The 25519-nt window shown below is 43.4% G+C and overlaps 1 protein-coding gene across 12 annotated transcripts in view; it reads right to left on the bottom strand.

The window, feature by feature from the left end:
* Positions 1-25519, bottom strand: part of LOC125463397 (collagen alpha-1(VII) chain) — a 377348-nt gene that overhangs the window by 272277 nt on the left and 79552 nt on the right. For all 12 annotated transcript variants that reach the window (XM_059654498.1, XM_059654507.1, XM_059654500.1 and 9 more), the window contains exons 15-22: positions 22845-22964; positions 21860-22009; positions 20360-20494; positions 16843-16989; positions 11732-11983; positions 5346-5485; positions 1853-1976; positions 934-1077 (exon numbers count right to left, since the gene is read on the bottom strand). In XM_059654498.1, coding sequence (XP_059510481.1) covers positions 934-1077; positions 1853-1976; positions 5346-5485; positions 11732-11983; positions 16843-16989; positions 20360-20494; positions 21860-22009; positions 22845-22964 — 1212 coding nt within the window. The remainder of the gene's footprint in view (positions 1-933; positions 1078-1852; positions 1977-5345; positions 5486-11731; positions 11984-16842; positions 16990-20359; positions 20495-21859; positions 22010-22844; positions 22965-25519) is intronic.

Here is a 25519-nt window from a genome sequence, read left to right as displayed (position 1 = left end):
TTGTGGCGGGGCGGGGTGTGAGGGATGTGTCGCGGGAAATGCGGGAGACGCGGTGAAGGGCGTTCTCGACCACTGTGGGGGGAAAGTTGCAGTCCTTGAAGAACTTGGACATCTGGGATGTGCGGGAGTGGAATGCCTCATCCTGGGAGCAGATGTGGCGGAGGCGGAGGAATTGGGAATAGGGGATGGAATTTTTGCAGGAGGGTGGGTGGGAGGAGGTGTATTCCAGGTAGCTGTGGGAGTCAATGGGCTTGAAATGGACATCAGTTACAAGCTGGTTGCCTGAGATGGAGACTGAGAGGTCCAGGAAGGTGAGGGATGTGCTGGAGATGGCCCAGGTGAACTGAAGGTTGGGGTGGAAGGTGTTGGTGAAGTGGATGAACTGTTCGAGCTCCTCTGGGGAGCAAGAGGCGGCGCCGATACAGTCATCAATGTAACAGAGGAAGAGGTGGGGTTTGGGGCCTGTGTAGGTGCGAAAGAGGGACTGTTCCACGTAACCTACAAAGAGGCAGGCATAGCTGGGGCCCATTCTTCCTATCTCTGCATCAGGTTCTTCTAGGCGCTCTGACTTCTTCCCACAGTGCAAAGATGTGCAGATTAGGTAGATTGGCCATGCTATAGTGTCCATGAATGTGAAGGCTTGGTGGGTTAGCAATGGGAAATGCAGGGTTACAGGGATAGGGTAGAGGGGTGGGTCTGGGTGGGATGTTCTTTGGAGGGTCGGTTTAGACTTGTTGGGCGAAATCTCCTGCTCCCACGCTGTAGGGATTCCATGAAATGGCTTCACATTTCCCAATGTAATGAATGAGAAAGTAATTCAAAAGTTTTCATTGACTACAGGTATTAAATTTATTAATTGTCATTCCTGGGTTCTACCAGAAGATGCAAGCTATTAACAGTTAGTTGGTAGATAATGTTCAAAGACGACAATACCTAGACCAAACGCCACTCTTGCTGGCAATTCCACATCATCCTGTGACTGTCCATCAGTCAGCAACACCAGAATGTGTGGGACATTCTGTCGCATTCCAGCAGTTGTCTGGAATAACTCCTTTAACACATAACCAATGCCTCTGGCTGGGAAAACAAGAAAGAAAAAAAATGTCACTGAACTAGGGAAAAACACATGTATGATATGCTCCCTCATGTAAAAGCAGTGGATAAGACACGTCTCAAGGTCAGTTAGCTCTGCAGTGGCACGCAGAAATTTTAAAGAAGGAATTCCTCCTTGCACAGAGAAACGGGAAATTATATTTTAATCTCTTAGACTACATATTCTAGAGAAATGTGGTCCATACTGCTCAACATGGACAATTCCAGTGGCAACTGGAGCTGGTTAATAGTGCAAGGAAGCATGGCCAGAAGGAGAAAGATGCTGGTGCTTTAAATAGGTTCTACTGGGTTATTTCAAACTGAACATTAATGTAGGAGAGATGTTATGTTCTGTTTAAGTAAAATAATTCAAGACAAAGTAGAATAACACTATTCTGTAACAGTTGTTATTGAAATTAAATAATGGGTGTGGGCAGGTGATGTAGATGATTGTTGTAAAGAATACAGGAATTTGATGGTGAAGGAATAATAGTACAGAATCTATAATAGAAGTAGATGGATAGGTGCATAGATTATAAACACAAAATAAAACACATGAAGGAAAAATACTTTACAGCATCAAGATTAATATACAATGGCTCCAATACAGAAACAATCATTTTGTGTATCCGGATGATTTTATCACCGATTGTACCAAATAATCATGAGGCCTTATTCTTCAAGAAACAAAAATGCACAATCCTTTTCTAGCCAAGAAAGATATCATCCTTCGTACTGATAAACATATTGAATGTTTCACCTGTTCTGGTGTTGCCTCCTCGATATTGAACTGTTCTGATTGCTCTCAAAACTGAATTCCTGTCCTTGTGTTGACTAAGCTTGAACTCTGTCCTGGGATTATCACTGTAATGAGCTACAGCAACCTGTTACAAAAGACAAAGGAACCACGTCAAGAATTAATATCAACTACACGCCAACGAGTAGCTTCAAAGTGAAAAAGACACTGAATTATCACTGGCTGGATGGTGAAAGTTGCATCGGTGAAAAATAACAGCAAAATCATAACTTGATGAGGGAAAATTTGTTTTGTTTGTTCATGGGTTGTGGGTGTCGCTGTCTCGGACAGCATTTATTGCCCATCCCTAATTGTCCTGGAGAGGGCGGTGCTAAACTGCTTCCTTGAGCCACTGTATTCCTTGCGGTGTAGGAGGTCCAACAGTTAGTTGGATTAAATTCCCAAATTCCCCATCTGTAAGGAATTTTATTTCCTATATGATCAGGTCAAAAGGCGCCACTGAAAAATGTGTAATTTAGCCATTCAGCCAAGAAGACAGCAGGCTCAATAACTGGCCTACAAACTCAGCTCAGATAACAGTCGGGCTGTCACAACTGGTCCCATTGCTGGGGGAGAACATGTCGATGCCTCTTCTCTTTAATCATGCTCTATGTGGGAAGCCTTAGTGGGTCAGTTTGCCCTTTTAACAGCCAAATTTTTTAACATTTTTCAGCTCTGATAACATGATATCACTATCAAGTATTGGCCAGATATAAGGATCACTGAAGTGTTAACTTACTCCTTAGCTACAAGCTCACTGAAATAATCAAATTTTAGGCCATGTTAAAACCTCTTTTAGAATTCTGCCCAACCTCGGGAGAATATTTTAAGAACAAGGGTCATACAGAATAGGATAAGGCAGATGGCCTTCATGCTAAGTGCTGTGGTGATAGGTGGCATCCTGTGATTTTCTTGTATTCACTCATGGGACATGGGCACCACTAGGTGGCCAGCATTTATTGCTCGTCCCTAGTTGCCCTTGAGAAGATGATGGTGAGCTGCCTTCTTGAGCTGCTGCAGCACATGTGCTGTAAGTAGACCTACAATGCCCTGAGGGAGAGAATTCTAGGATTTTGACCCAGTGACAGCAATGAGATTGCAATATTTTTCCAAGTCATGATAGTGAGTGGCTTGAAGGGGAAATTGTGGCTGGTATTCCCATGTATTTTCTGCCCTTGTCCTTCTAGGTGGAAGTAGTTGTGGGTTTGTAAGGTGCTGTGTAAGGATTTTTGATGAATTTCTGCAATGCTCCTTGTTGATAGTGCTGCTACTGAGTGTCGGTGAGGGAGGACTTGGATGCTTGTGGATGCTGCTTTGTCTTGGAAGATGTCAAGCTGTTGGAGCTGAACTCATCCAGGCAAGAGGGGAGTATTTAATCACATAGATAGTAGGAACTGCCGATGCTGGAGAATCTGCGATAACACAGTGTGAAGCTGGATGAACACAGCAAGCAAAGCAGCATCAGAGGAGCAGGAAAGCTTGACCTCTCAGGTTGGGAAACTTGGAGATGGTGAACAGGCTTTGGAGAGTCAGGAGGTGAGTTATTCACTACAGTATTCCTAGCCATTGACCTGCTCTTGTAACCATTGTGTTTATGTGGCGAGTCCAGTTGAATTTCTGGTTAACGGTAACCCCCAGGATGCTGATGTTAACACCACTGAATGTCAAGAGCAGTGGCTAGATTGTATCTTAGTGGTGATGGTCATTGTCTGGCATTTGTGTGGCATGAATGTTACTTGTCACCTGTCAGCCTGAATGTTGTCCGTATCTTGTTACATTTGAGCATGTACTGCTTCAATGTCGGAGGAGTCATGAATAGTGCTGAGCATTGAACAATCATTGGCGAACATTCCCACTTCTGATTTCATGATAGAGGCAAGGTCATTGATGAAGCAGTTAAAGATGTTGGGCCTAGGATACTACCCTGACAAACTCCTGCAGAGTTGTCATGGAGCTGAGATGATGCACTTCCAACCATCTTCCTATGTACGAGGTATGAATCCAACCAGTGGAGAATTTGCCCCCCAATTCGAAATTATTCTAGTTTTGATGCCAAACTTGGTTAAATGTGGACTTGATGTCAAGGGTTGTCATGCTCACTTCACCTCCAGAATTCAGCGTTTTTGTCCAATTTGAACCAAGGCTGTAATGAGGTCAGGAGCTGAGACGTCCTTATTACAAAGCATGTGCTGCATGATAGCATTGTTGATGACACCTTCCATGACTTTGTTGATGATCGACTGAGTTGGATTTGTGCTCTTTGGGTGCAGGACATACCTGGGGCAATTTTCCACATTGGTGGTTAGATGTCAATGTTGTAACTGTACTAAAACAGCTTGGATAGGGGAATGTCAATTTCTGGAGCATAAATCTTCAGTACTGTCACCAAAATGCTGTCAGGGCCCATCACCTTTGCAGTATCAAGTACCTCCAACTGTTTCTTGATATTACATGGAGTGAATCGAGTTGGCTGATCATGCAACCACTGAAGGAGGCCACAATGGATCATCCACTTGGCACATCTGGCTGAAGATTGCTGAGAGTGCATCACTCTTATCTTTTGCACTGATATCTGGAGTACCTGTTAGCATCCTTGCCACCCTCAGTGCTTCCTCCAAGTGTTGCTCAAAATAGAGGACTACTGATTCATCAGCCAAGGGAAGACAGTACATGGTAATCAGCAGGATGTTTCCTTACCCATATATCACGTGAAGCATGAGGCTTTATGGAGTCTACAGTCAATATTGAGGATCCCCAAATTAACTCCCTCCCAACTGTATACCACTGTGCTGCTACCTGTGCTGGGTCGTGCCAATGGGACAGGACATATTCAGCGATAGTGATTGTGGTGGCTAGAGAGAGATGAAAGATAGACTTATAAGGAATCTGATTCAGTTCTTTACTATTATTAAGGTTATCAAAATGTAAAAGGGAATAGGTTGGTTAAGGCAAAGGGGCAAAGTAAAGTGAGAGGCCACCCATTTCAACTGCGGGTGCTGAGGGTAAAGTTAGATGTAAGCAACTATTATTTCTCTCAAATGTGTTTGACCTGCAGCTTTCCACAAATGACTATAAAAAGGGAATTCTTGTAAACTTCAAAAAGATATTAGGCACATTGATGTGAAACTACACAAGCCTGGCAGGAAGAAGATTAAGATTTTAGGGAGAGTTCATCAAGTTAGTATCAACCATGTTTCACCAGGCAATTTTGTTAAGACTGGAAAGGAAACTTAACGGAGATTTCCTGAATATACATGACTGTCTGCTTCTTTGTTTTTCCCAAAAAGGGGGAATGTCCATGGGAAAGGGTCTACCAAGATGCCAAGGTGAGAATACATGGGCCAAAGAGCATTTTTTTCTTCCTTATTACATGACATAACACAATAAGAAAGCATAAAATATTTAACTGAGTGTCTCCTGCCCCAGGAACTCACCAGTGTAGGATAGTTCCACTTACCTGGGTTCCAGCAGGTCCAATCTTTGGAAAGTATGAAACAATCCTAAAGAGAAAATCCCGGATTTTATTGAAGTTATTCTGGCCAATGCTCCAGGATTCATCCACCAAAAACACTATATCAGCCTTGGCTCTGCCGCAAACTGATAAAGGAGAAAACAAAGAGTAGTCAGAATTGAGCGAGCATATCAGCATAAAATCCTACTCGTCTACAAATCTTTCACATCTTAAGTCTCCAAATTGGAACAACTACTTGGCAAATTAACAGAGGAAAATTTCATTTAACACAACATTTGCCAACTTTTGAGGAATTAAATTCTGTATTTTACAGAATTAGACAACATTATAAGCCATTTGAAACTATCACCCCTGTCGCAGCTCTTGGACCAATTAGTCCAACTTACCTCCTCCTTCTGAACATTTTCCAAAACAACATTATATCTAATTCTCTTCTGAAAGTTACTATTGAACCTGCTTCAACCTTCCCAGTAGACCATGGAAGATTATAAAAGGAAAGTTCACTGCGTAATAGCCTTTTCCTCATCACTCCATGAACATTTCTTGCCAAATACCTTAAGTCTATACCCCTCAATTACAAGCCCTACCACCAGTGAAAACAATTTCTTAGTATTTACTCAATCAAAAACACCATATGGGAGAAATGAGAATGAGTAGCTAGTCCTTGAAAACTTGTCCCAGTTTCTCTCATGAGAAGTTTCACAAAGCTTTGTTCTCTTTGAAAGAGGAATAAAGAGCCTGTGTCATTTTCATTCAGACATTATCTTGAACAAGTCATCTGTTAAAGTATTCTGACATTTTATAATTCTGTATCATTATAATTACACAGTAAAAGATTTATTGACTATATTTCTGTGAAAAAATTTCCCTTTAAGGAGTTTTAAGGAGATAACACATTTTCAGGACTCACTGGAGTTGGTGCCCTGGGAATCAAGCCCCACTATTCATGCAGTCATCACAAAATTGAAAATTTGCTCAAACCACCAAATTACCCCAATTCTATCTGACTCAGATTAAAATAATATTTTGATCATGTTTTTCCATTAGCAAGTCAATAACGACTTATTGTGGATGAGTTATTTTTAACCAAAGACAAAAAGGAAACATGAATTGCCATCCTAAAACTCTACACTTAAACTCTAGTATCAGAGATAATGGGAACTGCAGATGCTGGAGATTCCAAGATAATAAAATGTGAGGCTGGATGAACACAGCAGGCCAGGCAGCATCTCAGGAGCACAAAAGCTGACGTTTCGGGCCTAGACCCTTCATCAGAGAGGGGGATGGGGGGAGGGAACTGGAATAAATAGGGAGAGAGGGGGAGGCGGACCGAAGATGGAGAGTAAAGAAGATAGGTGGAGAGGGTGTAGGTGGGGAGGTAGGGAGGGGATAGGTCAGTCCAGGGAAGACAGACAGGTCAAGGAGGTGGGATGAGGTTAGTAGGTAGCTGGGGGTGCGGCTTGGGGTGGGAGGAAGGGATGGGTGAGAGGAAGAACCGGTTAGGGAGGCAGAGACAGGTTGGACTGGTTTTGGGATGCAGTGGGTGGGGGGGAAGAGCTGGGCTGGTTGTGTGGTGCAGTGGGGGGAGGGGATGAACTGGGCTGGTTTAGGGATGCAGTGGGGGAAGGGGAGATTTTGAAACTGGTACCAGTTTCAAAATCTCCCCTTCCCCCACTGCATCCCTAAACCAGCCCAGTTCATCCCCTCCCCCCACTGCACAACACAACCAGCCCAGCTCTTCCCCCCCACCCACTGCATCCCAAAACCAGTCCAACCTGTCTCTGCCTCCCTAACCGGTTCTTCCTCTCACCCATCCCTTCCTCCCACCCCAAGCCGCACCCCCAGCTACCTACTAACCTCATCCCACCTCCTTGACCTGTCCGTCTTCCCTGGACTGACCTATCCCCTCCCTACCTCCCCACCTACACCCTCTCCACCTATCTTCTTTACTCTCCATCTTCGGTCCGCCTCCCCCTCTCTCCCTATTTATTCCAGTTCCCTCCCCCCATCCCCCTCTCTGATGAAGGGTCTAGGCCCGAAACGTCAGCTTTTGTGCTCCTGAGATGCTGCCTGGCCTGCTGTGTTCATCCAGCCTCACATTTTATTACACTTAAACTCTATCCCTTTTTAAAATTCCTATACACATACAAGCAGATGTGCAAAGAGACAAGACACAAATATAATGGGTGCAGAAGGGGAAAAACTTCAGAGAAGCTCAGTTCTGGCCCCAGTCCAGACCATGGGCTTTGATGAGTTGTTTTCTTTCAGTTCCTTTTGATTTCCTTCAATTCCTTCCAACTCTGTTGATGATGGGTCCACTGATTCTCAGTTTTTCATTCACTGGTTGAGAATACACCCTAACAGTGTTGCTGAAGATGTTTTTTTCCCCTTTCCTGTTACAATGCCCACTTTCTGTTGGGCTGTGGACTAAAAATGGAAAAATATTCTGCTTTGGGTGAAGGAAACTATACAAAGATATTAGCAGTTCTATAAAAGGCGTTACTAGAGCAATTGACAATATACACATTGCCTAATTAGAACAGTGGTGGAGAGTTCCAGACAAATCATCATTTCCTGTGTGCATTCAGGGGTAATCTGCCTCGAGGCAGTCTTTTGATTGGCTTTTCAATTGGTTGTTGTCTTGAGCCAGTTTAGCATAATCGTAGCCTCTTAATTGGTTCCTTGGTAGGGTGCTGTAGCCTTGTGTGTATACAATACTGCAAGAACATCCAGCCTATGGAGAAAGAGCACCCATCTCGTGTTCGCTTTCTTTTCTGTATGTGGACGAGTGAAAAACCATAGTGGTTAGTTGATAATGGGAACTGCAGATGCTGGAGAATCCAAGGTAACAAAGTGTGGAGCTGGATGAACACAGCAGGCCAAGCAGCATCTCAGGAGCACAAAAGCTGATGTTTTGGGCCTAGACCCTTCATCAGAGAGGGGGATGGGGAGAGGGAACTGGAATAAATAGGGAGAGGGGGGAGGCAGACTGAAGATGGAGAGAAAACAATATAGGTAGAGAGGAGAGTATAGGTGAGGAGGTAGGGAGGGGATAGGTCAGTCCAGGGAAGATGGGTAGGTCAAGGAGGCAGGATGAGGTGGTAGGTAGGAAATGGAGGTGCGGCTTGAGGTGGAAGGGATTGGTGAGAGGAAGAATAGGTTAGGGAAGCAGAGACAGGCTGGGCTGGTTTTGGGATGCAGTGGGGGGAAGGGACGAGCTGGGCTGGTTTTGTGATGCAGTGGAGGGAGGGGAAGAACTGGACTGGTTTTGGGATGCAGTGGGGGAAGGGGAGATTTTGAAGCTGGTGAAGTCCACATTGATACCATTGGGCTGCAGTGTTCCCAAGTGGAATATGAGTTGCTGTTCCTGCAACCTTTGGGTGGCATCATTGTGGCACTGCAGGAGGCCCATGATGGGCATGTTGTCTGAGGAATGGGAGGGGGAGTTGAAATGGTTCGCGACTGGGAGGTGTAGTTGTTTGTTGCGAACCGAACGGAGGTGTTCTGCAAAGCGGTCCCCAAGCCTCCGCGTGGTTTCCCCAATGTAGAGGAAGCCCCACCAGGTGCAATGGATACAATATACCACATTGGCAGATGTGCAGGTGAACATCTGCTTGATATGGAAGGTCATCTTGGGGCCTGGGATGGGGGTGAGGGAGGAGGTGTGGGGGCAGGTGTAGCACTTCCTGCGGTTGCAGGGGAAGGTGCCGGGTGTGGTGAAGTTGGAGGGGAGTGTGGAGCGGACAAGGGAGTCGTGGAGAGAGTGGTCTCTCTGGAAGGCAGACAAGGATGGGGACGGAAAAATAGCTTGGGTGATGGGGTCGGATTGTAGATGACCCTCCTTGACCTGTCCATCTTCCCTGGACTGACCTATCCCCTCCCTACCTCCTCACGTATACTCTCCTCTCTACCTATCTTGTTTTCTCTCCATCTTTGGTCCGCTTCCCCCTCTCTCCCTATTTATTCCAGTTCCCTCTCCCCATCCCCCTCTCTGATGAAGGGTCTAGGCCCGAAATGTCAGCTTTTGTGCTCCCGAGATGCTGCTTGGCCTGCTGTGTTCATCCAGCTCCACACTTTGTTATCATAGTGGTTAGTTATTCTTTCTCGCCTTTCCTCTGTTACTTGGTCTCTCTGCAAAAGCCCTGCTGACAGGAAAATGGAGAAAACACCTTCAGATACTCTGAAAGGCCAAATGAAAGTCTGAGAAATGGTGTACCCACAATCTTATGCCATCAGTGAAGAGTTGGATAATTAAAAAGAACTAAAAGAAAACAAGTTACCAACATCTTTGATCCAGATTGGTGTCAGAAGTTGGCTTCAATGTTTGATTTTCCCTTCCCCACTCATAATGTATTGTCTTGTGTCTTTGTGTACTTGCTTATATGTGTACAGGAAGTTCAAAAAGGGCAGGATTTAAGTTACATAAATTGAAAGCGCGGGAGAAACTCAATGTCTGTCAGTTTCTATAGAGAGTTAACATTTCAAGTCCAGTGACCCTTTATTAGAATGTTAAATCTGGTTCTGTCTCTACAGATGCTGCCAGATCTGTGAGATTCTGCAGCACTTTCTGTTTGTGTTTCAGATTTCCAGCAGCCACAGTTGTTTTGTTTCTATTTTAGAGCATAAATTATAGTTGTTAACAATTCATTTATCTTTTTGCCAGTAGTTAAGTAGAATTTATTTGCAATAAATATTTACTGATCAATCACAAAATATCTGGCATCTTTCTTTTTTTTCCTGAGATAGACAGTGGGGTACAATTGGGACATTTCAGTGCTTTAATCAAATGTCCATATTTGCCAATCTATGATGAAGACTGAGGCTTGATTTACACTGTAACTATCCCCAGGGAGTAGTCACACTTTCAATAGATGTGGCATAGAGATTATCTTAGAGAGGAGAGGTGAGGGACAGGTTAGGTTTTAGGGATTTTCTTTTACTCTGTCACTCAGAAAAGGAAAGGTTGATGTTTTCTCTTTAAAGTCTGGACGTTTCTGCTGTATCATCCACATACAAGGCAGTAGCCACTTCCCAGGAACCAAATCAGAAAGGTATTACAATGCCAAGCTCTTCTGATCCTACAACAACTGGTTCTGGTTTGTCTGGAACGCTCCCTCGCTGTTTGAATAATTCTACATTGCACATCACAAAGTGCTCCAATAACTTGCTTTCAAAACTGCAAACAACTCCTTTCACAACTTCCTCATTTAAAGCAGTATTATTTCCCATTTTCAGTCCACAGTCTTTAAAAAAAAGCAAGTGATCTTTAACGACATATGGTTGGCAGATTAACAACATATGGTTGGCAGATCAGCAATGTGTCAGATGTCCACCAGGCAATCTAATGAGAACTGAATTGTGGGGATAAAAGATACTGTTCTGACTGACTTCATATCAAATCAGCATTTAGGGTTTTACATTATGGCCTCAGCATTCTTGGTTTAGAGCTCCCACTATTAATTGCTCCAGTGTAGTTATCAGGTGAGGGCAAAATCTGCCTCATTTTAGTGAACAAGTAGTCTCCTGGCTCTTGATGTAAAGATTTATATATGAATGACCAGAGGATGTCAGAAACTAGTGGACCCCAATGCCAAAAAGAAGCCTTTGTCTTCAATGAAATAGGTGAGGAAGGCAGGGAGAGGGAGAAAAATTGTCAGGCATTGAAGTGGGCTGGGACAGAATCCACAAAGCTGGTGCAGAGTACAATGAGCTAATGTTTGGAACCAATAAATATTTGAAGTTAACATGAACAGAGTGAAGGGTGCATCTTATGTCAACATTACTTTGATAGTATGAGCTATCTAATATATTTCATTGTGATGAAAAGCACATAGAAAGGTTCAGTCCCTCCAACTTCCCATGAATTAAAGCAAAATAAGAGGAACGCTATTCATTCTTTATCAACTCTCTTCCTTGTCCAAGGAACACAGGATCGGAAGAAGGCCTTATCGCCCCTCAAGCTTGGTCTACCATTCAATAAGGTCATAGCTGATCAATGATTTTACTCCATATACCCACCTTGTGAATTAAGGCCTGGTCTTGTTTTTATGTCTGTCCCTGAGTGGAAATAATTTCTGCCTAAGCACCCTATCAGGTCTCCTAAAGATTTTGAAAACTGTTCAATTCATCTCTAAGTCTTCTAACTTCCAGGGGATACACCCCCAGTCTACTCTGCCCTGTCAACATGAGTATTCATAACTTTTGAACACTGGGTGCTACTGTCCTTTGTCTCTACAGATATTTTCTAATTACTCATGGGTTGCTCAGTTTGATGAAAATCGCTGGTTCCAGGAGGAGGAAATCACCACGAGCGGTCAGTCAATAGCCCAAAGGGTGAACAGGAAATGTTTTTAAACGGGTAGCTCACTTACCAGGTCCATCCTGCATGGCCTGAGGTGCTGAAAGTCTCCTGGTAGCAGCAGAGGTTGTGGTGGGGCTGGTGGTAGCAGTGACCTTCCCGAAGATTGTGGTGGTCAGTGGAGGTGCTAAGGTTATCCTGCTTTGGCTGCTGGTTCGTCGAGGAGTATCTGTCCAGGACATGAAAGCGGGGGCAGTTTTGGTCACCTGGGTGACTGGTGAAACAACCACTGGTTTTGCTGTGACTGATGATTTCTGTTTGGAACCTGCAGAAACAGAGATCCAGTTCTTTCATACGATGCTGTTGAAGCCCAGCAATTTTTTTTTTAGACAAGTCTTTTTGAACAACAACTGAAATTGCAGGAGAAACTCAGATCTGGCAGCATCTATGGGGAGAAGGCAGAGTTAATGTTTTGAGTCCAGTGACCCTTCTTCAGAACTAGACTCGAAATGTTAACTCTGCTTTCTCTCCACAGATGCGGCCAGACCTGCTGAATTTCTGTTTTTGTTTCAGATTTCTAGCATCTGCAGATTTTTGATTTGTTCTAAACATTGTTTTTTCAGAGTCATCTTTTCGTTACAAACAACTTTATATTCCTAAATTTTGATTAAGGAAAGATGGCATCAAATTGACTTTAGGTTTTTAACATTTAAATCATTTTCTGATAAAGGATCTCGGTCCGAAACGTCAGCTTTTGTACTCCTAAGATGCTGCTTGTCCTGCTGTGTTCATCCAGTTCTACACTTTGTTATCTTGGATTCTCCAGCATCTGCAGTTCCACTATCTCTTATTTAAAAATCTGATTTATTGACCTTCCACATACGCCTGAACCAGTTCCCAAATTTAATCCATAGGATTGATGGGTGGCCAACGATTGGATATCGTCGTTGTTTTGAACAAAATGTTGGAATGAATGAAAATGACTCAGTGCCAGCCCAGTAATGGGGGGATAGAAACAGTAAAAAAAGACTTGGAAATGGAACACACCAGCTACATGGACCTCCATTCTGAAGTACACAAGATTAATCAAGAGTAAACGAAAACGCATGAATGACAGATACTGGCCTGGCTTGCCATGAAAACTTCAAAATGGAGTTCTAATCAGCTGATAATGGGAACTGCAGATGCTGGAGAATCCAAGATAACAAAGTGTGGAGCTGGATGAACACAGCAGGCTAAGCAGCATCTCAGGAGCATAAAAGCTGACGTTTCGGGCCTAGACCCTTCATCAGAAAAGGGGGAGGGGGAGAGGGAACTGGAATAAATAGGGAGAGAGGGGGAGGCGGACCTAAGATGGAGACAAAAGAAGATAGGTAGAGAGGAGAGTATAGGTGGGGAGGTAGGGAGGGGATAGGTCAGTCCAGGGAAGATGGGTAGGTCAAGGAGGTGGGATGAGGTGGTAGGTAGGAAATGGAGGTGCGGCTTGAGGTGGGAGGAAGGGATGGGTGAGAGGAAGAACAGGTTAGGGAGGCAGAGACAGGTTGGGCTGGTTTTGTGATGCAGTGGGTGGGGGGGACGAGCTGGGCTGGTTTTGTGATGCGGTGGGGGAAGGGGAGATTTTGAAGCTGGTGAAGTCCACATTGATACCATATGGCTGCAGGGTTCCCAAGCGGAATATGAGTTGCTGTTTCTGCAACCTTCGGGTGGCATCATTGTGGCACTGCAGGAGGCCCATGATGGACATGTCATCTGAGGAATGGGGGAGGGGGAGTTGAAATGGTTCGCGACTGGGAGGTGTAGTTGTTTGTTGCGAACCAAGTGGAGGTGTTCTGCAAAGCGGTACCCAAGCCTCCGCTTGGTTTCCCCAATGTAGAGGAAGCCACACCGGGTGCAATGGGTACAATATACCACATTGGCAGATGTGCAGGTGAACATCTATTTGATATGGAAAGTCATCCTGGGGCCTGGGATGGGGGTGAGGGAGGTGGTGTGGGGGCAAGTGTCGCACTTCCTGCGGTTGCAGGGGAAGGTGCCGGGTGTGGTGGGGTTGGATGGGAGTGTGGAGGGACAAGGGATTCGTGGAGAGAGTGATCTCTCCGGAAGGCAGACAAGGGTGGGGATGGAAAAATGTCTTGGGTGGTGGGGTCGGATTGTAGATGGCGGAAGTGTCGGAGGATGATGCGTTGTATCTGGAGGTTGGTGGGGTGGTGTGTGAGAAAGAGGGGGATCCTCTTTGGGCGGTTGTGGCGGGGCGGGGTGAGGGATGTGTTGTGGGAAATGCGGGAGACGCGGTCGAGGGCGTTCTCGACCACTGTGGGGGGAAAGTTGCGGTCCTGGAAGAACGTGGACATCTGGGATGTGCGGGAGTGGAATGCCTCATCCTGGGAGCAGATGCGGCGGAGGCGGAGGAATTGGGAATAGGGGATGGAATTTTTGCAGGAGGGTGGGTGGGAGGAGGTGTATTCTCGGTAGCTGTGGGAGTCAGTGGGCTTGAAATGGACATCAGTTTCTAGCTGGTTACCTGAGATGGAGACTGAGAAGTCCAGCAAGGTGAGGGATGTGTTGGAGATGGCCCAGGTGAACTTGAGGTCGGGGTGGAAGGTGTTGGTAAAGTGGATGAACTGTTCAAGCTCCTCTGGGGAGCTGATACAGTCATCAATGTAACGGAGGAAGAGTTGGGGTTTGGGACCTGTGTAGGTGCGGAAGAGGGACTGTTCCACGTAACCTACAAAGAGGCAGGCATAGCTGGGGCCCATGCGGGTGCCCATGGCCACCCCCTTTGTCTGTAGGAAGTGGGAGGAATCGAAAGAGATGTTGTTGAGGGTGAGGACGAGTTCGGCTGGGTGGATGAGGGTGTCGGTGGAGGGGGATTGGTCGGGCCTGCGGGACAGGAAGAAGCGGAGGGCCTTGTGGCCATCTGCATGAGGAATACAGGTGTATAGGGACTGGACTTCCATGGTGAAAATGAGGTGTTGGGGGCCAGGGAATTGGAAGTCCTGGAGGAGGTGGAGGGCGTGGGTGGTGTCACAGACGTAGGTGGGGAGTTCCTGGGCCATAGGGGAGAAAATGGAGTCCAGATGGGTGGAGATGAGTTCAGTGGGGCAGGAACAGGCTGAGACAATGGGTCGACCAGGGCAGGCAGGTTTGTGGATTCTAATCAGCTAGTGCGTTCTTCTAAATTTTGCTACTTTTTGACTGATTTTCCCACTATCATTCCCTTAGAATCATGTGTTCAACAGAACAGAGCAGCTGTATATAATTCCTCACTCTCATTATCTTGGGGAAAGCTGAGGAATGTTGCATTCTATTTTTCCAGCCCTGATTCCAGTAGGGAATTAGCCAAGATTTGGGATGATGTTGTGAAGCAATTGTGAGCTGCTGGGAAGCCTTGCATTAGAAACAGCTTAAAAAATAGAAAGCCATAGAAATGTAAGAGCTGTACCATAAGATTACAAGAAATCAATCTTAATTACAGATTTGTAAATATAGAGTTGAAATGTATTTGCAGCTATTTAAGTAGGGCATATTAACATGAACATTTAGTGCATTTCCTGCTCATGGTGCTGAAGAGCTTTGGACATCACCGGTTCTTCTCTGTGCCCTCTAGTGTCAATTCTATGATATTGCAGGCTGCTGTCAAATCTGCCTGAACCCTGATAACTTTACACATATTGCCTTGCACATTTATTTCAGTGATGCCCTTCTTGATTCCGATAATCCAGGGTAGTTAGGGGTTTTGGGGACAATTTTCAGAAGATTTTATTCAGTGCTATCTTACGCTGTTACGAGTGGCATCACAAAAGAAAAACAAGGTCCTTACGAAGTATATCAAATTTATTACACATGAAATTGGTGAGTGCAAGTGTGAAAAGACTTCCAGTATTCTGTTTCTCTTTTGATGTCCACTTAGCTCTCACTATTCCTCAGTGACAGAATGTTTATCCACATTATAGGCATCATATAAAAAGAAAAGAAGTTTACATCAATGCACTGCCAGTAACAGAATGCAAGGTTCCAATATTGCTATCAACCAAAGTGAGACACAAAATCACATTAGGGAGATAATGTAAAGCTTGGTAAATGAGGTAGAATTTCATGAGGATCTCAAAGGAATAAAAAAGGATAGATTAATTGAGAAGTTTAAGAGAAAAATTCTATGAGTTGACGGCTGAAGACTTGGCTGCCAATAGTGGATGCGCAAATGCTCAGAGTTAGAGGAGTATAGATATTTCAGAGGTTTGTGGTGGTGATATAGGTTGCACAATTGGAGGGCTGAGGTCTAGATGGAAGGATTTGATAATAAGAATGTGGATTTTAAAACTGAGCTGTTGCTTGACTAGAAGCCAGCGTAGTTCAATGATTGATGGACAAATGGGATTTGGTAATTATTTGGATATCAACGACATAGTTTCAGTTGTACGCATATTTATGGTGCGTCGCAATATTTCTTTTTGAAAAGTTGTCACTTTTTGTATGGTTTATTCCTGGCTCTGAAGGTCTTTTTATAGCGAACAGACCACCTCATAATTGTTCGTGCATAAATAGTACAGTATGTATTCTGATGTTCTAATTAGCCAACTGTGAACATTGTGTGAATTTTGACTTTTTAACAGTCTGTTTAGGCTGTGTTTGACTAACAGGGCTGCAGGCTAATGTAGACAAGTGTAGGTCAGTTGAAGAGAAAACTCTGGGGAGCATCAGAAAGTTCTGATCAGTATGAGGTTCTCAAAGCTTGCATCAACATTGGCATTATTTATTCATTATTATTAATCATTTGCTGAAATTATTTTATGTTAAGGTTTGGAAGCCGAGCCAATCAGAAGCAGCATGAAACAAAACCTGAGGCAGGCCCCGTGAGCGAGCAATACACTCCAAAAGAGATTAAGAAGTCTGCAGTGCAGAGTGAAAGGGCACTCTAGTGAAGATAGACAGTAATACGATGACGCTCAAAACTAGCTGAATGTCAGCTTTGTGCACAACACTGGTAGAGACCACTAGCCATGATGAATATGATTACACCACTGGCCAATGATGCCTCCCTTGAGGTAGCAATGTGAAATTGCGTAGGTAGATTCGTCTGGGCATTTACAGCATCCAATCATACCATTTGAGGCCTATCAGGCAGACCTCACCGTAGCCTAGAATGGGTTTAGATTTTTAAACTACAATAACAAGGGCACTCACGTGTCTGGGCTGAGATGACAACAGGCACTCCTTGTCTGCTTCCAACCATAGTCGAGACTCGGACAGTGTATGTAGAACTCGCTTGCAATCCACCTAATACATGAAGTGTTGCATCGGCTGGGAGAACTCTTGTCCTCTCAGGACCTCCTGAAGAAATAAGTGAACAAGGACAGTGTCTCATTCTTAAATTGTAAGAACTGCCAATGCTGGAGTCAGAAATAACACAGTGTGGAGCTGGAGGAGCACAGCAGGCCAGGCAGCATCAGAGGAGCAGAAAAGTTGACGTTTTGGGTCAAGACCCTATTTCTGAAGAAGAGTCCTGACCCGAAACATCAAGTTTCCTGCTCCTCTGATGCTGCCTGGCCTGCTAGGCTCCTCCAGCTCCGCACTGTGTTATCAGTGTCTCATTCTTACTTGTTCTTGTTTCAAGCCCAATACTATGAGCTGGGGATTTACTGGGACCTGCTTCAGCTCCACTGGTGCAACTATACCCCAAGTGTAGCAGAAGTTGAATTGCCATTATTGCTGGATGCAAAGTGCTGAAGATTTTATCACAGCTGTTGTTCTTCAATATTCTTAAAAGTAGCAAATTGGTCAAGTAAAATAAAAAGAAAACACTTTTACATTGAAAGCATCTATTATTTTTCTGCTAGATTTTCTCACCACAGGATCCTGGAAATGAATCAATAATTCCTGGAGGTTTCAGGAAAATTCTGAAGGATTGACAGTCTGAGGCAAAAACCAGAGTTTCCACTCACAAGGAGATTTCAAGGTCATGGGCTGAATTATAAGGGATACTCTTGGCTTCACCTCTCCCGGTCCCCTACCCTGTTAAAATGTTCCTGGGGGAGACATTCCAAAGGATGAATAGCTACTCCACAGACATTTGGTCATTAATAGACTGGAGATGAAAATACTGACTTTCAGGAATAAGAAGTCCTGCCACAGAGAGCTGCCAGTCAATCAGCTCTCGATGTGCCTATAGCACCAGCCAGGGGTGGAGGCCACTGTTGGTACTAAACTCTAGTAATAAGAAAGCAAGCTGCAATGGGACAGATCTTTGTATGTGTAGATATTAGGAGAGGTGTCTGTAAGAAGGATGTGGACCAGGGTTTAAGCGGCTGCTGGGAGGGGACAACCTTGGGTGTATCAAACCTTGGGTGGGACATCCACTGAGGTGGGTGGCCATCCAGTGGGCCCAGGGTCCAATGAAGAAGGAAACCCCTCCTTCCACTACCAGCCCGTACAAAGAAGCCTACTGGGTTGCCCACTTGCCATCCCCATCATCAATTAAATGTTAGTATCAACGTTAAGTATCTAGTACAATAATTTTAGGGCCTGAATTCTCCCATGCCCTAGCCCCCCACCCCACACACCAAACCTTGTTATCACATAGCCTGCCATTACACACTAACTATTGTTAGCCACAAACAGTCTCCATTAGCAGCTATTCACCTTCCCAGCCAGATTGTCATCCATTCTTTTGTCTGCCCAACTGTCTTCTCTCTTTGGACTCCATCTCAAACTACCATTTACTCCTTAACCACCTCCCCCCCACCCTATCTTCAACATATAAACTGACATTTTCCTAGCTACCATCTAAGGAAGGGTCACTGGACCGGAAACCTTAACTCTGATTTCTCTTCACAGATGCTGCCAGACTTGCTGAGCTTTTCCGGCAAATTCTGTTTTTGTTTCTGATTTACGGCATGCACAGTTCTTTCGGTTTTTATAAGCACACCATATGTGTAGATAATTCAGAAATTAGTTAATCTTTTAAAGCCCTGGTGAGCTGGATGAGGCTACTTCCATCAGTGTGGTGTTCGTGACATTTTTTAATTGAACTATTTTCTAATCAACCTGTTCATGGTTGTAATTATACACCGCTCAATCAGGTGGGACTTGAACCCAGGCAGGGACACTACCACTGTGCCACAACACAGCCCATTAGTTTTCCATTAGATTATCTGGAGGGTGTAATTCTGGTCACATTCCTAGAAGGATCAGTAGGTTTGAAAGCTTGCTGACTCGTTCGGTTGAATGGCCTATTTTGGTTTGTATGTCTTATGGTCTATCTGTCAATGTGAACTGTGTCTCAGACCTGCCTGGGCATCACATGATAATTCTTTGGAAAATCCCATTGTTCATTTTTGTTCTAAGATCCTTCACACATGAAGCATTCCACATCCAATAAAGATGGGCAGGCATCTTATATCCTACACTTTTCCCACTGTTACAGGGGTCACCTAACAGAATGACTCAAATTAACCCGGGCTCCCATTTTCCCAAGATCGGGAACTCTGCATGTTTGTTTGCCTATTAAGCAGTGTTGAAAGATAACAAAGTGTGGAGCTGGATGAACACAGCAGGCCATGCAGATTCTCAGGAGCACAAAAGCTGATGTTTCAGGCCTAGACCCTTCATCAGAGAGGGGGATGGGGAGAGGGAAATGGAATAAATAGGGAGAGAGGGGGAGGCGGACGGAAGATGGAGAGAAAACAATATAGGTAGAGGGGAGCGTATAGGTGAGGAGGTAGGGAGGGGATAGGTCAGTCCAGGGAAGATGGGTAGGTCAAGGAGGTGGGATGAGGTTAGTAGGTAGGAAATGGAGGTGTGGCTTGAGGTGGGAGGAAGGGATTGGTGAGAGGAAGAACAGGTTAGGGAAGCAGAGACAGGCTGGGCTGGTTTTGGAATGCAGTGGGGGGAAGAGACGAGCTGGGCTGGTTTTGTGATGCAGTGGGCGGAGGGGAAGAACTGGGCTGGTTTTGGGATACAGTGGGGGAGGGGAGATTTTGAAGCTGGTGAAGTCCACATTGACACCATTGGGGCTCTCTGATGAAGGGTCTAGGCCTGAAACGTCAGCTTTTGTGCTCCTGAGATGCTGCTTGGTCTGCTGTGTTCATCTAGCTCCACACTTTGTTATCTTGGATTCTACAGCACCTGCAGTTCCCATTATCACTGAAGCAGTGTTGAAAGCTGTCTAGAGTTTCATGACCACACTAATGCTCACGCCAATCCACCTTGAACTGTTACAATTTAAGAGGACATGAATGGGCATGAGCAGCAAAGTTATCATGTGCACTAGAAGTGGAAATATTTACAGGGTTGCAGGCAAATGGGAGGGTGTTTGGAACTAATTTGATAGCCCTTAAGAAGACATGGCATAGGCCTGTTGGGCTGACAGCTTCCTGTTGTGCTATGCCATTCTTTCAAATTGGATGACACGTAGGTTAAAGCTGAAGGATCAACTTGTCTGGATAGAAAACGGAATAGGAGATGGGCTGCAGAGTCAAAAATACTCTTGATAGGTTTTGTATTGATATCTCTCACTCCAAGTTATCCAACACCACATTTATTGGCTGGGAATTAGAGCACTACATTTTAACCTTCAGGCCATCTGTCTGGTGAATATGTTTGATTGCTTAGTAAACAAGTAAATGAAGTCTGTACAATGCAAACACAGCAAGCAGTTAGACTCCATCTTACTGGATCTAAATAAGCAAAACAAATCCACTACCTCGCAGTAGAGCCCAAGATATTCTGTATCCCGTGACGCCAGGCATCTTTTTCCACAGGAGTTTTAAACTGTTGGATCCAGTTTCGATGATCTTTAGTTCCTTCACTGATTGGACTTGTTCAGAATCTGGAGAAGCTGCAAATGATGGAACAATTCATTGTAGTTGTAAACATTCCACGGACTGGTTTATCCATGTGTTATGCACTGGAGGCTTTCATTCAAAATGGGCCAGTGAATGCTCAGCACAGAATGTCTACTACCATTTCTTCTCTGATTCTTTCCAAATATTTTATCCTAAATATTTTTCTTCCTCACTGTCTTGAAATGCAGATTTTACACAGGGACTTTGATTTATTCTCTCTCGACCAATGTGTTGAACTCAAGACCATCTGCAATGCATACTCATCCCTGCTCAAGAGGTCACAACCACGGAATGTAATCTCTCCCTCAAAAAGTCTTTTTTTCCTTCTAAAAACTTCTAAAGTTTTTAAAACTTTTAGAACCCAAATGGTATCAGTTAGTTATTATAATTTAGTTTATTAAATCTTCTGTCTTGTTAAGTTTACATTCTGTTAAGTCTAAAGGTTCATGGCTTTTTATCCAGGCATGCAATAATGAAAAATGGTCAAATATATCAGAACAGGAGGAGGCCTTTCAGCCCCTCAAGGTTGTTCTGCCATTTAGTTAGATGCACAGATAATCTATATTACTAACCCATTTACCTGCCCTTGCAGTGTTTTGTCTTGAGTTTATTCCTAAGTAGCGAAACCCTAATTTTTGAATGTTATCTCCATCATTCTGATTGCCTCTGCAGAATAAATAGTTCCTGCATTTCCATATCACAAAATATTGAATTCATGTATCACTTTAACCACTCAAATCAGACTACCCCTCAGTCTTTTATCATCATGATTTTAATGACCCTGTTTCTCACCCAGATAACAGAAATTAGTTATTTTCTTACTGTGACTGTATTGAGCTTGACTTCTAATGTAGGATCCAGCCCAATAGACACAGCCCAACAAACTATGCAGGCAGCTTTGAAGCAATGCGGGGTCAGTGGGATGGATGGGGGAGGGGCGGCGTCAGTTTAAAAGACTTCCACAAGTTACAGCCAGTTTTAATCCCCTCAACATTTTCTGGGTCATTATTCAGGCCAGTAAGTCAGTATCCTCAGAGGTCTCTGAATCTAAGTCAGAGTTAGAGAGTTTGCTGGCATTCCAGAGTCAGGATAATTGACCAGAAGTAGTTTAAACTTCCCAAGCAATTGCATCATAGTCCATGTTCCAGACTTCTGAAGTGATCGATAACTTTTTGGTCATGTAACATCCAGCCTCCGTCTATCTGGATAATCTGGTCCTACGTATTCTGTCCTTGTATTTTGGTCCTTCAGATCCCAATGTCATTCTGGTGACTCCCCCCTTGAAACATCCAACTTCCTTTTCACAAAGAATAGATGCAAAGGCATTGTCAGTGTCCCCTTTCTGCCTCACTATTTACCTGTCTTTTGAGAGAGGGACACAGCAGGTCCCTCAGAATTTCTGTACACAGCATTGATGCTAATCATATAGCGAGTTCCAGGGTTTAGATGTCCAATATGGTAAGACAATGTGCTGCGATCCACATATTGACTCTGAGTACCACCTCTCCCTAGCAAGGAATGAAACATTGAAACATAAGGACGTAGAAACAATTTACGCAGGCTCATAATGCATACTGCAAACAGTCATAATGCTTTGAATACACGGAATTAAATAGCATTTACAGCACAGAAAGAGAGCATGATACTGTTGGTATCCAAAGTCAGCCTCCTCCATCTAATTCCATCAACATACCCTTCTATTTGCCCCTGCGTTTATCTGGCAATTGTGTAGTAGCCCTTGAGAAAGTGGTGGAGAGCTTTCTTGAACCATTGCAGTCCATGTGCGGCATGTAGACCTACAATGCTGTTAAGGAGGAAGTTGCAGAAACCATTCCACTCCTTTGAATCTGGCCCTATGTCAATATAATTACTTTCAAGTGCTCTTCTTGAGAATTTCTCAAGGATAATTTATCATTTTTAGAAGTGACTCTGTGGTTTGCAAGACTTCTTTTTCATTCTCACTAACTCAATAATAGTTAATGAAATCATGTAGTAACGACATCTTTTGTATCCGAGTTGTCAAATGGGATTCATATAAAACAATTAGAAGAATTCATCAGTAAAGTCAATTATCAATCCTTCGTTAAAGAGAAAACCGAGATGCCACAGTCTTTAAATTGGCACAGAACAACAGCTATAAGGTAGTTGTGAAAGTTTTCTTCAAAGTAACCTGGACAATCTACACAAAAATGCCATCATCGTAAATGATAAGGTATCATAAAAAGAGTCTTAAACTTCAGCAGCAATTATAATTGTTTACAGTCACAAAGAAAGACCAGGGAAACACAAATAACAAATGTTCCTCAGTTGCATAATTTAGAGGGATGGTTTCTCTTCATTTACCTGATGTCGGACTCCATGTTATCTTGTACTCTGTTGCTCCGACAGTAGCACCCCAGACCACAGACACGGAGGTATTAGTGTATGTGGTTACTCTAAAGTTTGATACATGACTAAGCGGACCTGAAGTACAAAATACCATCAGTTAATTCATTCAATTCACCAAAATATGCTTCGCTTTTTAAACAAGTCCAAAACACATTGTCTCTTATTCAGAGCCAGTTGCACAAATGTTTATTTGCCCAAGTGGATATTCTTTATAAGTGAGTATAAACAGTGGGCATTGACAGGGTACGCCATTTGGAAGATAAGGTTTCACTGTTAAGTTACAGCCTATATTCATCCATTCTTCCCGTATACTCCTTTTCAGCATGATCATTGCAATTCTATGAGATTTCTAATTGGAGATCTTTCGATCTCCCAGTGTAACTCAGTGGAAAGTTGGCGGAAACTATTGGAAGAGATTTAAACAACAGCCTGTCATTTCAGCCACATTCCTATCAATATTCCCCACTGGAATTATGATCTGTTACCCTCTATTGGAAGTCCAATTGATCAGATAGATCAGCACAGACTAAATATCAATCTTGGGATCCTTCTGAGTAGAATGTGCTAACACTGTAGACAGTGCATTTTGAGATGAATCGATGGAAGTACTTTCACTTTCTTTTGCATGAAATGAACTTGCAGGCAATATCTGATTCAATCTAGCTCCATTGTAAATGTACACCATGTCCAATACATGCTGCTGTCATCTCCCTCCTCCTTTCACATCAGATCTATTGTTTGTCATTCCCTATTATATTAAGACTTTCCACATTACTAGGCAATAATTTGTTTTATAAGTTAATGAGTTTGAAGCTGGTTTTAAGAGTTTGCATTTGGATTACACTTTCCTGAACTGTGATCATGTTTGCTGGTTCTATTCCTGTGATCTTAGGCATCAGGCTAACAACTATATTTGGCTACTTTTAACGTTTGGTTTACATCAAGACTTAAATAAAACTCTGATGGTTGACAGTCATCAATTGGATTGGCAAATAGGACAAACATTGATGGTATGGTCTTGGAGCATCTGTAGCTCACTGGTTTACAGCAATGGAATAGTGAATCAACCACCACGCTTGAACATGTACATACCACCAGACTTCATTGTATTTAGGATCTTACTGTTCTAAATATCCCATGTTTGAACAGGATCTTAACAATTCAACATTCATCTATTTTGACAGTTCCTTTGCCCTCTATGTTTCTGATTCAGATCCTTGTTCCCTTTTGTACTTAACTCTACGCTTTAATTAGTTCTAACAACTTTTGTGTTCCTTTGCAAAGAGTCCTAATGGTTTCAAGTTAGCAACCTATGTCATTTTCCTAGGTCGTCCACAAAATGTGTTTATCATTGGGATTGTTTCCAGGGTATTTCAATCCCTTCCACGGAAGGTTAACTGAGTATTTACATTTCTGGCCAAGATCTTGGATAAAATGTGGGCGACAATCTCTCTCCAAGGTGCTGATGATTGGACAACTAGATCAATGTTTTTTTTCTGAGACATCGATATGCATTATGACCAGCCCCTTGATGAGGTTCCCCAACTTTTTATGTTTTTAAACAGTTTAGGTCAAATGTCAAACTTCCAAGTGAGGAGAAATGATTAGGCTCCCCTTGGTTTTTCATCCACCCCTCAGTTTGTCACGTCAAGGTTAATTTGAAAAGGAAACTTTCCACTTGGGTACATTTTTCCAAGATCCACATGAATTTTTATTTTGAAAAGCGGCAAACTTAACCCGACTTTCTTGAACTAACAGTAAGTTTGAGTTTATGAAGAAATAGTTACAAAGCACACACCACAGATCAGAAATAACAGGCAAGTCCTAAAAGACAAAAGTTAAAAGAAAATATACAATCAGTCTTTGAATTGTCTATGAATAGTGAATAGTTGAACCTAAATATAGACCATGATACTGGTGTGCTAAGGGCTGAAAGAGGTAAGCGCTCTTACATTGTATTTCACAGAGTTTCTTACAGCAGTATGTGTCTGCTCCAATCAAAAAAGAGCCAATGCTAGACTTGGTTCTTGAGAGTGCAGTTGGTGAAATGTGTGAAATGCCAGTTGTGTGGCACTATACCCATCTTTAATGACATAAATTTTGAACAGATACAGCAACTCAAGACTGGGCATTCATGAGGCACTGTTGGTCATCAGCAACAGCCAAGTTATATTCAAACAAAATTTGCGACCCCATGGCCAGGCAGATTTCCAAACACTACCAATACAATCAACCCTGGTTCGACAAATAGCGCAAGAGGGCATGTCAGGAGCAGCAGCATGCACATGTAAAAATAAGTATCATCTTTGTGAAGCTACAAAACAGGATTACTTAGGTACTTCATAGCATAAGCAGCAAGTGATACACAGAACCAAGGAATCACTCAACCATGAATCTGATGGACTATCTACTTGCAGCCAGTTCCAATGTTCTGAAAGATGACACTATTCTTGTCAGCATGTGAGTCAAGAACAAAGAAAATTCTAAATAAATTAAGCAATTTGACCCATCAATCTCATCTTCCCACACCCCATGCACAATATGTTTGACTATGGGCCACCTACTGTTATTAATCATCTGAAAAAAGCCAGTCTGATATTCAAGACTATGGTGTAAGAGATAGGAATTGT

Source organism: Stegostoma tigrinum, chromosome 25 (genome assembly GCF_030684315.1).
Source record: "Stegostoma tigrinum isolate sSteTig4 chromosome 25, sSteTig4.hap1, whole genome shotgun sequence".
NCBI lineage: Eukaryota > Metazoa > Chordata > Chondrichthyes > Orectolobiformes > Stegostomatidae > Stegostoma > Stegostoma tigrinum.
The sequence above is the reverse complement of the archived record's forward strand: the minus strand, read 5'-3'. Positions and strand labels throughout refer to the sequence as shown.